General features: G+C 36.6%; 1 protein-coding gene across 5 annotated transcripts in view; it reads right to left on the reverse strand.

The window, feature by feature from the left end:
- The window catches only part of ATE1 (arginyltransferase 1), a 68,200-nt gene that overhangs the window by 38,188 nt on the left and 12,886 nt on the right, over positions 1 to 17,126 (reverse strand). For all 5 annotated transcript variants that reach the window (XM_030276557.4, XM_030276556.4, XM_030276554.4 and 2 more), the window contains 3 exons: positions 11,984 to 12,016; positions 6,632 to 6,813; positions 3,676 to 3,775 (listed from right to left, as the gene is read on the reverse strand). In XM_030276557.4, coding sequence (XP_030132417.4) covers positions 3,676 to 3,775; positions 6,632 to 6,813; positions 11,984 to 12,016 — 315 coding nt within the window. The remainder of the gene's footprint in view (positions 1 to 3,675; positions 3,776 to 6,631; positions 6,814 to 11,983; positions 12,017 to 17,126) is intronic.

The raw sequence follows: 17,126 nt of genomic DNA on the forward strand, positions 1-17,126 counted from the left end.
ATACCAACACTGAAAAAAGCCTCAGAAAACCCAGAACTAAGGAAACTCACATAGAAAATGTCACCAACAAATCCTTCCCAGCACAAGAACTTAAGAGGAGAAAGGGATTTAAGGTCAACAGAGGCCCAATGGCTAATGCAAGGCAGCAAATACACTTTCTATTTATACCAGAAATACAACCTCAAAATCCATTTAACATCACCCACCATGAGACTCAAAATCAGCGTCAAAGCACTGCAATGGAAAGAACAGAAAGGACCTTAAGTGACTGGAAAATGTGAATTTAGTAAAATTTTTACTTGAAGGATCCAGGATAAAGAATATCAATGCAGGAAGAAAATCCAAGGTCCTCTCAAACATTTCTTTGATATAACTGTTTATTAAAAGTGCTTCTTTTATTTCTGTAATTCCATAAATATGCTTGTAAATTACTGCATTTAACTGAAAACATTAACAAGTACATAGAGAGGATTTAAACAAATGAGAAGCAACCCTGAGACCAACCTCATTTTCAAGTAAAATACTTTCTTTATGCCTAAAACTTTATCACACACTCCAAAATGCATTAGGAAAAAGACTGCATCATATGACTCTTGGAAAATTTTCTAGGAGACTATTTTCCAATGTGAGAACTACCACATCTAACAGAGCCTGAGAAGGTTTCCCACAAGGTCATGAATTTCTTCAGAGAACCATTTAAATCTTGTATTACCCTAACCTACCCAGAAAAAATGGAACAAAGCCATTGCTTAAGCTTTTTCACTGGATTTTTCCATATTAACATAAGAGCACTACAGGAATCTTTTGTCTCAATTTAATGTAGATTTTATTTTACCAGTTTGTAAATATTAACCCATACATGGGAACAAATCTGAGAGAGGCTGAGAACTACAAGATATCCTAATTTTGCAATGGAGTCCTTTCCCATATCTTAAAAGAAATTTCACTGGGACTGCACCGTTCTAAAATCACGTTGTTGGCTGCTGGGGGAACAAAAGGAATGAACCAGTGAGTCAAAAGGGAGCTTTATTTTAAAGACCTCTATAATTATGTCTGATCCATGGGTTAGTTGATACTCTAACCATTCATCTTCCTTCCTGAGAATCCAGAATTCTCCAACTCTGTTATTGTGCCAGAGGAATCCCAGCTCTGGGATCTGCTTCCAGGACTTTCAGGCCTCCAGTCTTCCAGTGGATTACACCCCACTGATACACAAAATTGTACCAGTTGTGGAAAGAGAACCCTGCAGATGAAATGGTCACATACTGACCCGCAATAATTATCCCCCAAACCCTTTGTCTTCACCGTAAATAAATGCTGTGTTCTCATAAGGCACTAAATAAAAAGAATTGCTCCTGTGCTCAGCCTTCATTTCTGAAGGCCCCAAAACAAATAATTTGCAAATAAAATTACAAGAAAAAGGCTAGAAAGCCAGTGGATAGCTTTCCAGCTCCTCCTCTTTCTTTACCTGACACTAGTTTAACATCAGTCACCCACAGCCTGTCACTCTTCCACAGCAGCAGCATTAAGGGAAGGGAGCCTCTAACATCTCTATTAAACTGCAATAAAGCAAAGTCTTTAACATTAAATGCCTCTAAATCCACCAGGCATTACTGAAATTACTTAATCTACAAAGTCAGTACTTCCCCACCCTACTGCACCATTCCCAATCACTTACAGGAGCAGCAGCATTATCCAGATGCATTTCAGAGCTTAGCTTGAGAATTTGGTTCTGGTGTTCTGTTTCAATGAGGGGAAAACTGGAACTACAAAAATTAATTTTCACCCTGATTTTCAATTTCATTACTTTTGTCTACTTCTCGAACAAATGCATCCAGGAAAAGAAATATAAAATAGAACAAAGGCCCTTGCAATTAATTTATTGAATTACTGCTGTCCCAGCAGAGAGCATTATGTGTGTTCTAATCACACAGGTACAGGCTTTTCTTCTTATCCTCCCCAGTCCCTGCTCCAGCTCTAATTACCTAACACATTGACTTGTGTAGGTTTCTGGAAGACTAAAATGTATATTCTACCAAATCACAGTCATATCAAATAGTCATTAATTCTAAGCAAGGGAAGAAAAAGAGCTTTTGTGAAGGAAACAAAAAGTAAAATACTCCCACTATAATTTAATCAATTTCCATTATTTAAGAATGAAATCTAGAAGCATTGTGGGAGTGTTGTATTCTTGATGCAATCCTTTTCAAATTGCAGCACAGGCTCAACAAAGCATTGTAATAAATAATTCAAATGTAGAGTGGCTCCTTTAATGCAGTGCCTAATTTAATTCATGTACACAAAGTTCATTTTTTTAGTAAAGCACTACAGGCAGCTGTACCCAAAGTTTCTTAGCCCTGATATCTTTCAGAAATGGGATTTTTTTTTTTTTTTTGTCATTATTGCCAGATTTGTTCCTTAAGTGCCCTGGTAAACTACATCCATTCATCTTACAAATCTTGTACCATGCAGGTTGTAGAAGAGAGGGGATGTTAAATTGCAGTGTCTCAACATAAACAAATCAGCCCAAACTTCTAAATATTTCCAAAGAATAGAGGAAGTAATCAGAAGCTTTGGTTCAAGCTGTCGATGTAACAGCCCTTAGGACGACTCAGATGAAAAAGGGCAGATTTTTCCAACTCACCCATCTTCTTCCATCAAACTTAATATTCTCTTTGTTTGGCCAGCAAATGGACATGAAAATTCAAGCTGGCAAAGGGGACACACACACACAAAAACAGATCATCTAACAAAACAAGAGGAATTTGTTATTTTCTGAAGACAATCATCATAGTCACCTGTAGCACAGGCCATAATCAAGATGAAATTCCTTGACAACCATCACTTTAATGAGCCAGTAACAATTTCTGGCCATTTAAAAACACTGCAGATTTTTAGCACATTTTGAGAGGGGAAAAAAAGAAAATGAAAACACTTCTCTTTCTCTAGATTTTGTGAACTTTTTGACCTTTCCACATTATTAGCAGATAAAAATGGTTATATGGAAGTGTTCAGCAAATTGCTATCCATGTTCATTACTCTGAAATTGTATCATATTAATATCTAAAAGTAATGATATATTTAGAGAGAAAATATATAAAGATATAAAACCACAAGAGAGGCACTGAGTAATGAACAAAGGTGAAGCCAACAGGGTTGCAAGGCAGCCAGAGTGGTTTCTGCAAATGATCTGTGGAATCTCCTGATCCTCTCCTCAAAATCTGCTCTGCCTCACCAAATTTCTTACTGGTTTCATGGGCAGAGCCTCTAAAAAAAAAAAAAAAAGTAAAACCCAGCCAAGGCCAAGAAGACATCTTATCACTGCCTGGAGTCACTAAGCAACAGTTACAAATATTCCAGCCTCAAAAAGGGAGAATTTTAGTGGATTGAAAGAGAGTGTAAACATGAGATAGCCAGGTAACCAAATGACAAACATCATCTGACAGCCTTGAAAACCTCTCTTAAGCCAAGATGTAATAAATAGCACATGCAACTAAATTAGAAAAAAAGAAAAAAATCCCTAAGCCAAGTTAAATAGTAACCAGCATTCAAATTTAACCATATAAAGTCTACATTAAAATCCAAAATGACAATTACAAAATATTATATTACTATGAACAGTGTCAAAGCTTTGAATAACAGCACACTAAGGAAATAAGTAAAAACACACTTTACCTTGTATCTCATTTTGGGGCATGAATGGATGTAGAAACCCATATAATAAAAACAGAGATCAGGAGCTTTTACACAAAGCTGTCTGGTAAAAGCAATTTCCCTGTGAGGGGAAAGAAAAGACTAATTACATTTGAATACAATTCTTAAAGCTATTTTACCTCTTCACATTGAAATATTTTACAGCTATCTGGCTCTTAATCTAGGACTTAATAAAGGACTAGACTTCTATAAAATAAAAATTAGGATCATAAACTCCAAATGAATGTTTTAAAAAATCCCAAACATAATAAATTGAAAATTATTACTTGGAAACCTAACAAACAAATCATCAAAATGCACAACACCATGTCAGGCTTAAAAATACTTTCATTTTTGCGTTTTGGTCTGCCAACTGCCTGATATGATATCTAAATAAAAACGACTAACACCCTCTATTTAATATGTTTCTTGCCAGTATTTGTGTAGATTGGAATTCTATAGATACCTACTGGTATTCTGGAATTCTACTGGTTAACATGGCTCGGGAGAACATCAGAGTATTTTTGAAAAATAAGCTTCAAGGATAAGCCTCTTGTTTGTTCTGTCATTTATGCTCCAGCAATTTGCATGTAAAAACACCTATCTTTATGCAACAAAAGGTATTTTTACCCATCCCATGTTTGTTAGCATGATTTTCTCATTTATTCCTAAATAAAAATGTCAATGTATTCCAAAAAAATTTTGCTTTTTATTTTACTGGCACAAGGAAAGCACTGTTAATACAAAGACTCAGCCAGTGCTTCCTCTATAAAAGATCATTTTTGCAGCATTTCTATCTCTGCAGATCACTTCTGTAACAAATTGGATAAAAAATGGATGCTGGTTTTGCTTTCTGTGTCAAAAGGATAAGAAGATGTCCCTGCTCACTGCAGGGGAGCTGGAATAGATGATCTTTAAAAGGTCTCTTCCAACACAAACTATTCTCTGATCCAAGATATGAGTACATTCACATAGGAAGCATCTACAAACACTGGAGGCAATTTATCCCTTAAAATTAAATTACTATTACGTATTATTTCTTGATTTCTTTTTCCTGTTGCAAGACTGGCACTTCCAAGCAGTTTCTTCTCCCCTTGCTCTCTACTTACATGCCTGCCTATTTCAAATGATGCTCAAATCCCTTCCTTTCTACAACTCAGCAGCAACAATTCTCAGAGTGGCATGAAGTGGAAATGACAGCAAGGCAGTCCAACCTCCTTGGAGTAAAATTGGCAACAGCTTTGAAGGTATCAGATTCCTTTACAACTTCCTAAGTCCTCCCTAACTCAACTTTTTTCTTCCCCTTTTTGAAAGAAGAACGAGGTTGGCTCCCTCCAGGACTGTTGGGAACTCATTTTTATTGCCTTGAATGCTGCAGAATTTACAAGCTGCTTTTTCACAAGTTGAGCCATGCACGCATGGTGCAGCTACAAAGCTTGAAATTTATTATGTAGAATATTTCAAATCATTTAAAGAATTCGTAAGCATGGATTATGTCAGTCTATTATTACATAAAGTAATGTGATATGTACAAATACTAAAAAATAATTCTTAGGAGGACTTAGTATTTTGTATGTTCATGTTGCAAGGAAAAAATCAGTCTAATTTGAGGTATCTAACATTTGTAAGGGAACAGTTCTAAAAATCTAGACCATTAAGAGAAAAAAAGATCAATTCTAAGTCACAGGAGTTCCAGTGTTTTTCCACATTTGTTAGTTCTGATTAAGTCTATAAAATTATCAGATCCTAATCAAAATCCAATCAAATTTAGATTAGACCTTTGAGATATTAAATTGCACGTGGTTTATTAATTACAGAAAATATTTATGAACTAATTGTGGTAAGAAGTTTCCTTGAAGTGGTGTTTGTGTTCCACATAGCTCAAGTTGTGCTGTCCATGACACTGACACTGAACAAGAGCTGAGGAGCTGCCCCTGCACAGAAGGTGCCTCTCAGCAGGAGCCCTTGGAGAGAGAGGAAAGCTGGATCTCCCAATTCCAGGGCTCCTTTTGCACCTGACAGAGTGCAGTGCAAATCTCCACAGGTGAAAAGGTTCATGCTAAAGCTTCTCACACTCAGACTTGTGCACAGACATGTCTGGCACGAGGCTCGAACCCAGCTGCTTCATGAGAACACCACATTTGCCTGTGGCCAACTTATTTCATATAAACAGAGAAGCAAAAAAGGTAAGGAAAAAAATAAGAGTTGCACAAATATTTCCACTCATTTAGGGTTTGGGTTTTTTTCACTTATAGTAACAATGGAATCATAAAATTGCCTATGGAAGAAAAGCAGTAACTTGCAATTTTACATACAGGTTTTGTTCACAGTGAAAAGCAATATCCACAATTCCTACTGTTTTGCAAGGCAATGTTGGATAGTTAATTTAAGGCTTTAAAATTCATGGGATCACTCTCTCCATCAAGTTTTCTGAAGAGAAAGATAATGAGATTAACATACCTGAAAAATATACGCAGTGCTAGTAGAGCAGGACAGCACTAATTCAGAAGACAACGCTTTTTAGGTACTCTGTTATTTATGATCTCAATGTGCACAAAACTATAAAAGTGATTAATTTAATTTGGTGACTGGGCTTAGAAAAAGGCCAAAGGAAAAATTATTTCTATTCAGACAAAAATGAAGGAGCTTTTCCTGCTGAAACCAAGCAATATTAAATTATTTTCAGGGGCAATAAAAACAAGGCATTTTGTTTCTGCGTGTTTTCTTAACCTGTAAAAGTATTTAGCTAACTAGAAAGTTACATCCCTAGTCAAGGATGACAATTAAAAATTTACTTGGAAGGCAACCAACTCCACAACTACTTTGCTAAAGGCAGTGTTACTAGTATATATTTAGACTAAAAATAAAACTCCAAGTTTAGAAATAAGTATTAATTCCCAAAATTCCAACCAACCAGATAAGGAAAATATTCTCTTACCGTAATGCAGAGTAGACTCCCAAAGATAAGAAAGAAAAGTCTGGGTCGTAGTACAGATAGACTGAGGACACACAGTAGGGCAGGATATCAATGACACCAACAGCAATTATCTTCCCATCCAGCCAGTACTGCTGGTGGAAGGAGCCATAGCCACATTCTGGTCCATTTGGGGCATGCTCTGCCTAAGTAAGACCAAGAGAGGGATTAACTCCCTGACAGACTTTCAGTATGAAAATAATTTTAAAGAGAATTTTAACATGTAAGTAAATACTGTAAAAATTTTTGGAGGCCACCTGTATTTAGAAAAAAGGCATTTGAAAGGCAGGGAAAATGCTAGTTACTGGATCTTTTGTACCCTTTGCTGTTCTCAAGATGGGTATAACCCACATATCACACATCCCAAACATGAATCTGAAATAGCCTCTGCCATCCAGCACTTATGGTACTGACAGGACAAACCAAGGTGACTCTAAGTTATTAATGAATTATTGCACACCAACCTGGTGCTTCCAACACTCCCTGTCACAGCAAGGACCTCCAGGCTCTCTCCTCCACGTCCCCAAGCACTGGAAGCACCTCAGCCACAGCAACTGAGCTCCTCAAAGTGGCCATTAAATTTATTTCTGATGACTATTCATAAAAAAACCTGAGCATGTGATGTTTACTCTCTATAACTAACAAAACACATTTTATCCAAGAACCTGAAACTGTGTGGCAACAAAATCTGTGGAACCTCTTCTTTGTAAGCCCACATCAGAGCAAATGCTGCAAGAACACCAAGGGACTGGTGTGCTATTGTTGTGTGCTGTGGTTTTGGATGTGCACTCAAGTTTGACTCTGGATGGGGTAAAGCACCTCGAGCCAGAAACTGATGCTTGAAGTTAAGAAGAAAATGATCTCCCTAATTTAAACTGTATTACACAACCAACTCTGGCATGCCATTTTCTCCCACGTCAAGTTTACTTTAATCCTGAATTCCACTGTGCTCAACTTAATTATCCATCTAGTCATGTTTTTCACTGCATTGCCAGGTCTTCAGAAAGCTGCTTCTCACTCAATAAATCTGACAATATTGCCTGCTATTACCAACTGTTTTGCATTACATCAGCAGAAGGTGGGTTTAATCAAGTATTTTGATACAGTAGCCCTGATTGAAGAGATGATAGGCAGGAGAAGTTACTCTAATTGGTACCACATGTGTCAAAAGAAATCAATCACGTGAACAAAAATTATTTCAACTGGCTTACCCAACCAGCAAGTCCCAAAATAAAGGCCACATAACAATATGTTTGAATTTTTATATAATTATATACCAGGAAACTAAATGTGGAGCTACAACCACTCTAAAAGTGACATGATGAAACATTTGAGAGCTCCATCCACAGTATGTGAGAAGATTAAACCCAGATATTGCATATTAAATTCAGATTTTCTTGTTCAGGTAAAGCCCACTTACCCAACAGTTATGGTTTCATTCAGTATCATCAACTTTTCAACAGAATCAAATGAAATCACATAGTCAGTGGCAGCATTTTTAAGCAGGGACACAGTCAAGTAAAAGATGTTCTCTAAGGATTTCCCAGCTCAGGTTAAGTTCCCTTCTCAGAGTGCAGTCAGAGACAAAAAAATGAAACATCTCAAAGCCATGGGGAAATGTGGTTGGTAATAGAACACAGATTTGCTTAAATAAGTTTCAGTTAAAACAGATTTTCTGTCTTTATCAAAAATTCATCATATAGGATTTAATGAATGTTAAAGAAGATAGTCTAAGCCACCGTGGAAAGGATTTTCACTCAAAGCAGTCTTCTGAAGTTAAACAAATGCTGTGTCTGTGTGTGACCCCAAACCTCCAAAGAGCAGCACATGGATTTGGTCACTGGACCTCTGCAAACTGAGCATTAACATCAGTTAAAACTTTTGGTAATGCCCAATCTGCAGTTGTTCCACTAATGCAATTACAGTGAAATGTCATGAACATAAGAGAGTCTATGTTCTGGAACAAACATAATGAGCACAGCACTGATTTCAGGCAAAACAGACAGGGATCTCTGTTACATTAAGCAAATAACATTTTAGAAAGAGTAAGGTTTCCCTCCACCTTCAGAAATTCTCATACAATGTAATCCTTTGTAATGCTTGTCAGTATTACATTTTCTCCCGTTTCTCAATGAATACTTGGCTCCTTTAACTCGATTTCCTGTGCACTATCCAAGCAATTTGACCTGAAACAGGTCTAGAGTATGAAACATTTTCCTGAAGCAGGCTACACCGTTTCACACCACTGACATCTCCACTGGGACCGTGTTTGTCAAGGGTGATGGAAAATACACCAGTGACACCAGGGGAGCAAGCCCACCAGAAAGGGCTTATCTTATCTACCCACAATTATCCACTGGAATCAATCCAGAAGGACCAAAGTATTTAGAATTAACAGTTTATAGTCCTATTTCAATACAATGGATTATTATCATCTGATGATACTGAAAAAATCCAGGACAAAATGGAAACCACAATTTTCTCTCCAATGTTTACACTGTCATGCAGAGAAAAATTCAACCTATTCTATGGTAATTCTACCTGTCTTCATATCCTGCTAGCTTGATTGCTCACATTTTATAACCCATTATTAAAATTTAAATATTTAATAGAACTGGCATTATATATTGCCCAATTAGTACCTCAGTGTACTAACTGCTTATAATTGAACTTCAATGATGGTGAGAGCACTAGAATTTCTTCAAAGCACATTAGTCAGTCTTTAATATTAACAGGTATTTTGCTTATTATAATGATTATAAAAATTTCTGTATTATAATTACCAAAAATGGGTCCTGCCTGTAGAATGCATGATTATTCTTTTTCTGGGAGGTTTAATGAAATTTCTTATTTTCTACCTTTCCATTTTACCCTTTGCTGTGCATGGAAGGAAGAGGGAGATATTAAATTCATGCTATCAAAGGGGAAAAAAAAAAAAAAGCCAGGAAACCCTTGACTTCTCTGCTCTAGTGGAAATTATTTGCCAAATAAGCAAAGTGATTAATTCCAGCAGCTCCTTTCCCAATGGCACACACACAAACCTGCCATATGGTAGATTTCTATCTCTTGGTTAGCAACACATTTCCTTTCCAGAGCTCTGTCCTACTTTCATTTGGGATTAGTAGGACACTCTGCATATTCTGTGCCTGACTGGGAAAGTCTAGAATTTGAGCTGAACTGCATCAAATGTGAATTAAATATCACCTTCTAAGAAGGTGATCCTGGGAATTACAGGCTCGTAATGGTCTCCCTTATTAGATTTCCTAAAAATTAAAACCTATCAATAAATAACACAATGCAAAGCAGAGATTCATGTTCTTTCTGAAGAGCAAAGATCAAGATTCACAAACATCTTTCAGGTCTTCAGAATCCAAAAGCATCTCAGCATGGTTAGCAGGAGAACAAATGATCATTTCCATAACAGAAAACAGATCACTTTCCATCCTGCTGGATCTATTACATTCTCTGAATGATGTTGCAGCAAACCAAGATGATGATTTTGAAATATTTAGGATGGTTAAAAAAGAACTAAATGTAAATAGCTCCAGAAAGATCCTGAGTGATCAAAAGGGCAGAGGAGATACCAAATGTTCATAAACCCATGGAGCATAAATGCATGCTGGAAAACATATTGCTATAGGCACACCCAAAACAATGGGCATAAATCACCAGCTCTTTCAAAGAGATGATTTTGACAACAGTTGTAAAAAATTGTCAGTTTAATGCTTAACATCAATCAAGAGGAAAAAAAATCCAAGAAGCAATTAGAGAACATTTTGAGAATAAAACAAAATTATCCCTCAACTGCCTAACAGTCCATCCAAGGGCTGAGGCTCCTTCCAGCTGCTATTTCAGGGCAAGATGGAGCAACTTGGGCAGGACAAACACTGAGGTGACATCAGTGATGCTGACACAACTGGCCCCTCACGTCTCCCTCACTCACTGAGCACCAAAAATAAGGTGAATCACCCTGAACAGTCTGGATTCCCCTTGGAACATTCTCCCAGGAATCCTCCCACTGTGCTGAACCATTACCACCATCCCACATCTGCCTGTGGGAACTGGTAAAATGGCAAATGGTTAAATGCAGCTTCGAAAATGAAAAGATGAATAAAAAAACACCTCAAAGAATTCACTTTGCATTATGCTGTTTACTGCTAGAAAACTGCCTGGTTTTCTGCTACTTCATGCTGTATCTTTTCTTAAAGCATTCATTTTTTCTGCCAGAGCCCATAGCCAAAACAGAAACTAAACTAAAAAATAAAATGAGGAAATAAAGAAGACAGGAAGAGTTTGGGTGTTCATACTATTTGCAGCTAATGATAACATTAAAAACTCCAAAATTACAAATTGAAAATATTTAAGGTTTAAATTTTATTTTAAATTATTTTTGTTCAAAAGAGTAAACAGACTACAGCTTGTGGCAACTGTTTCAGAATAAAGAATTTCAAGAATCCCTTGGCCTCTGATATATAACCCCTTTTATTTAACTTCATCTAATTGAAGACATCTGTAGTGGTGCCACACAAAATTTAATTCAAGCTTCGAAATGTCAATAAAAAGTGTCTGTAAGAAACAATATGGGTATAAACCTGGCAGGGCAGTGTGCATCAACATCTACGTAGCCATACAAAATTAAGACTATAATGGCAGTCTGCTGCATGAGTTGACGAGGTGATAAAAGCCCTTTTCCCATAAAGTCTAATGAGCTCTATTACTCTTCAGTTTTCAGGAATGCAAAGGCCAGTGGACTCAGCAGAGAAAAGCAACAAACTCTACACACATGGATTCACTCAAAGTGCGACAGATCAAATTACCAGTGTAATTACTATAACCTGACAATTTCATTACAGTCACGCCGTCCTCAGCTCTTTGAGACTAACAAGAAAGACACTGCAAGGAATCCAGGGCAGTTTGCTCATTTGAAATGAAGGAACAGCATCTCTCCTCAACTTTTACTTCAGATTGTAGTCAAATACATGTTTAGCAAGTTATTTAGTAATTCATTATTTTCTTTTCATAGAAATAAAGAGAAAACCATGAAAGACACGGCCTTTTGTCCTTCTATTTTTAAATGCAGTGCTATGAAATTCAGTGGGAATTTATTACCCAGCAGAGGAGTCCTCAGGCTCCTGTGGAAACACAGCAGAATCTTCCTTACCAATTGCTGGAGACAAGAATTCTGTGCCAGCCACCTCCACCAACTCTAACAATGGCTGGCTGTCTGCAGAGAGCAGAGAGGACACTCATACATTCATTAAACAAAATTAATTAAAGACATTAATTTCAAAACTCCCATCCTGAATGAATACATACCTCCAGAGGGGAATCACAGAGGAATCGTGTGAACTGCACCAAGGTGGGTTCAACAGTAACAAGAAAACAGCCCCAGGATGCAAAGCAGAACAAGAAAGAAAACCATCAGCAATGCATTAGGATGTATTAATAGTCAAATACACTCTTTCAAATCCATGTCAGTCAAAAGCATCATTAAACTTTGTTTATGGAAATTTCATTTAAACCCTTAAACTCTCACATTTTGTTTAGAAGTACAAATAAATATAATAATTAACTATGCAAAGTACTTTATTTTTTATAAATCAGGAGATGGTTTTTAAAAAGGTGATGTGAGAGAATTATCACCCTCTAACACAGGTCTGTTTCTGCGTCCTTTATTTTAAATTACACATTATCCTCCTCTGACTCCTTGCAACAGAGAGTATTCTCCCACTGTTCCACTGATACCTCCCCTATCACCAAAGCAAGGGGGCTGAGGCCCTCATACTTCTTAACAGAAATCAATTAATTTACATTCAAAATTAAAAGCAGGCTCATTTTAATTTTAAAGAAGAGGAAGGGCAAAGAAAAGACAGAAAATCAACCTCCTGAAAGTGCAAGCATTTCAGATCTGGATTTTTGACTAAATACAAAATGATGTGCTGCTGATAATTACTCAAAAAGGCAATGTTTAATGATCTGGAGCTTGTCCAACATTCTTAGAGTAATAAAATACAATGTTTATTTACTCACTGTAATTTACTCATTTGATACAAATACTTCCTTATTGGTGGAGTCCACATTGAACACGTTGCAGAGTTCTGGTATGTATTTAACCCCAACCATTCCCTTGTTAAATAACTACTTTAATACACAGTTTAATTCCCCCTCTTGTAATGGCTGGGTGATTTAATAAGCCAGCAGTTCCCACACTGTAATGTAATAGTAAATAGGAATTTTTAATTAAAAGTTAGATAAAAAGAATACATACAGACCCCTAAAAAAAACCTGACTGTTGTCAAGATTTTGTTGTCAAGAATTCCATTAAGTTCTGAGCTTAATTAGAGAGGAATACAAAAAAAATGGGGTGATTGCTTGTCAGCCACCCCGTTTTTCCCAGGGAAGGGGAGGAGAGGAAGGCAGGCGATAATAAAAAGCGCCAACAATATCAGTTCCTGCCTCAATTTACTTATCTCGTCCTGCTGATCTATGGATTGATAAGAAACCTTTGGACACAGAAATTATGGAAGAACACTGAATTTCTCTATTGTGATGGTGAAGGCAGGGGATTGTACATTTCCTGTAATTTACCATTTCAGAGCTACTCACTATCACTCTACTCAGAGTTTGGAAGAACAAATGACTGTGGCATCTTAATTTAATTGTAGAATTATTTTGGTTTGGTGGATAAGGGGAAAAAACCACCAATAATATTTAAAGAAAAAAGAGATAATTAAGATTTTGAATTGTTATTTTCCTGAAGTAAAAATACAGTTACAAATTCCTACACTATGAGTGCATCTGTCCCTACAGCCAGTGGTTTTAGAAAGTGCAGATTTCAGAAAAAATAAACCACGTGTAATTAATTTTCATGTCAGAAGACCCCCAATAGTTCTTCATCTGTAACTTTAGCTGTATGGTGCAAACTAAACCCTATGGTGAGAAATCTGAGCCCATGACACTTTCCAAATAATTTTATCAATTCTCCAGGCCCTGTTGCCCAATCCCTTGGCTCTGAGGCTGAAGGGGAACTTTTGAAGTTTAACAACTTCTGCTATTACAGCTGCTAGAAAAAAATTCTTTACTGCACCTGAGTTTGTATCACAATCTTAAGGGGAAAAAAAAGCACAGCAAGCCTTGTTGTACATTATTTCACCTGATGATACCTGGTGAAGTTCAGAGGTTAGGTAATTTTCTTCAACTAGTCTATATATTTTGTACAAAAAAAGAAAACATTAGATTCAGCTTCTAAATTAACAAACTCATCTAACAGTGCAGGATTAAAAATGAACACAATTAAAAATTATTCAATAAACCATGAAAGAAATACAGCCAAAAGCTGATGTTGTATGTAAAATAACTCAATATGTCACACAAACACAATTCAAATTCCTTCCACAAAGACATGCTTTTCTAATTTTAATTTCCAACTGATTTACATAAACTTTTAAAAGCTTTATAATATATATAAGAAATCCACAACATTTTTACTTTGGTGCAAGCTAATTACAGCTGCCAGAAAGAATCAACTCAACAACAGGGAGTAGGTTTAAACATAATTAATAAAACTAAGAAGAAACACATCACTGAGAATGAAATTAAAGGGAGGAAAAAAAAAAAGGGCAGAAAAATAAAAAGCAGGTTGGGTTCAACCCAAAGCTTCTTGCTGAAGTAAGAGCACGTGCACAGCTTTAAAAAGAGGTAATAAAGCAGAGAGTTAACAGCTGCTCCCTTTTACACAGGGGAAGAGATTCAGGTGCTGAACTGGAATGGGTTTCACCTGGCAGATTCTGCAGGGGAAGGTTCCTGATGTCACAGGAGGACACCAGGTCCTTCTCAGGAAACCTTCCAGGTGTCAGCAGCAGGAGCTGCACAATTATCTGAGATCTTCCACAAAAAACATTCATTTATCATTCCCCCTTTGACAGTATTCAGAGTTTGCTCATATTTGCAATTTCCTGCCAAGGAAAGCTGAATACCTGCCCTTTTTTTGGGATACAGAAGGATAAGCAACGGATACAGAACTTGGGCCTTCCTTCTTTTTGTGTTTAAAAATCCAATCTCTGAATAGGATTAAAATAAACCAAGGATTTCGGTCACATGTTTTTTTTGCTTTGTTTTTCACAGAGGTGTGAGGCTAAAAAGAAACTAAAAAATAATGGTGGCTAGTCATAAAGGCTGAAAATCCAATGCATCACTTCGATGCTGCCATATTTTAATTGAAATAATCTTCCTTACCAAAGCCTGATGAGAATCAGTCTTAACCATAAAGTTGTGCAGAGAACAAATAAAAATAAGTCAGTGTTTCAGTAAGTTGCTACCAACCTTGTCCCATGGAAAAGGAAACAACAAACCAAACAATAAAAACAAACTAGCTGGGAAAATACATTGAAATTGAGCTGAAAAATGAACTAAATTCTTTAACTTTCTGTAGAAATCGATAAAATGGGACAAAATGTGGTATTTTTGAAGGAAAAGATGGTGCAAACCACTGTTGAACCAGGCAATAAATTAGAGTTCAGCAGAGGAATCAAAGACATCCCAGGGCTGGTTCTATCTAGCATTTTCAACAACTGCTTACAAAAATACAGACATGCAGAAACAATAGAGTTTCAGAGATATCCACAGACCTGAAGGTGAAGAAAGAGCCTTCAAAACTAGGAAGAAAGATTTAAAGTTTACAAAGGCAAGAGGGATTTAAAGTTTAAATGCATGTCTCAAATGTAGTATTTAGTGAAAGGATGGGACTAATGGAATATTGTACATTTCAGTTACAATTTCAACTCCTTTATGGAGTGACAAAAGTCACTGTGGCTTTCTTGCTCAGAAGAAGCCTCCTCTCAGTATTCTGGAGGTTTATCAGTATTACAGTAAAGATTATTTAATTTTATATGGATTTACCTAGAAATTACAGTGGCAAAATTGAGAATGATATAAACTGAGATACAAAAAGAACCTGAACTGAAATTATATGACTGTGGACAAGTTACTTAATTGTTTGGATGCCTAAATTCTTTTGCTTTTATAGACATTTCATGATAAAACCCATGAATCCACAGCACTGCAGTCACAAGGGCCACACAAACAAACAGAAGGCATTAGGCTGATATAGAAATTCAAATTCCTAAAGTCAGAGCTCTCAGGATGCAAAATCCAAGTTCAATGCAGTGAGATGTCCTGCCATGGCTTCCAGGAGCTGAATAAAAATGTGCAGTAGGCTAAAAATAACCACAAATTCTATTGATTTTTAAGCATTCTCTCACTAGAATATAAGAGAGGAAAGTAGGTTAGGGAGACCTAAAAGTTTGGAGCTGATCAGAACGTGCTCCTTGGCATTTCTTAGACTACTCACTCAGTTTTCTCTATTAGTTCAAGTGGATTCCTGGGAAGCAATTAAAAAAAAAAAAAAAAAAAAAAAAAAAGGGAGGAGGGTGAAAGAAAAACCCCACTCCACGTATTTCAGTAATTTTTTGCACCTTTTCAAACAGTGTATCTTTTGTGTGTCCTGAAATTCTTGTCTTCCAAGACAAATATTTAGCTAAGCACAAAGCAAAGAGAGAGTCCAGCTACTTTCACAGAGGGAACAGACAGATACTGTTTTTCTACAAGTTTGCCATTATGAAACCCTTGTGAAAAGTTAAATAAAACGTTTGCTTCAGGAGCAATAGCAATAAACTGTTCACTCTTGCTCTCTCTGGAAACTACTGTAGAATTTTTATGATCTTTTATGGAAATGTTTTCTAGCTTGTGTAGCTGCCACATAGCTTGTTTCAGTTACACTTCAGCTGGGTTTCCTAAAGACAAAGACTGCTGAAAAAAGGATTCTGACACTAGGTCAGAAATGTCATGCCTCTGATGAGATGATACTTCATTAAGAACTGCTAAAGACACCCTCTGTTCTATCCAAATTAGACACTGATTATTTCATTGGGATCAAAAATGTCCTCCTTGGCATGAGAAGGCCAAAAAATGTTTTGGCTGTATTTGTCTCATGTAAAATCTTTGATCCAGACCTCCACAGCCCCACACCTGTCCCTATCATTTCATCTATCACATGGCTTCATCTAAAACACAGGAGATTCACGTGGCAAAATGTTCTGAAATTATCTAAATGTTCTGAAATATCTATCTGAAATGATCTAAATGTTCTGAAATATCTATCTCCAGGTGTTTTACAAATCATCCTGAAGCTGGAGTAGAGCTGGAGCACAGCATCTTCCAGGTGATTTGTATTCTGCAAGGCCCTCCCTGCATTTCTTACCCAGAAACAAGGATTTTTGGTGCTGAGCAAGAGTTAAAACATTTGTAGGTAAGGACTGCTCTTAGCAAAGCACAGACAAGCCATTACACAGCTTCCATAAATCCAGTGGAATTGGATCATACAAAGAGCCAAATCTTGGGATTATACAAGACACACATCCATTCTTCTTATTCTCAGATCATCTTTCCATACATTAATCTA

This window comes from Taeniopygia guttata, chromosome 6 (assembly GCF_048771995.1).
Source record: "Taeniopygia guttata chromosome 6, bTaeGut7.mat, whole genome shotgun sequence".
In the NCBI taxonomy this organism is placed as follows: Eukaryota; Metazoa; Chordata; class Aves; order Passeriformes; family Estrildidae; genus Taeniopygia; species Taeniopygia guttata.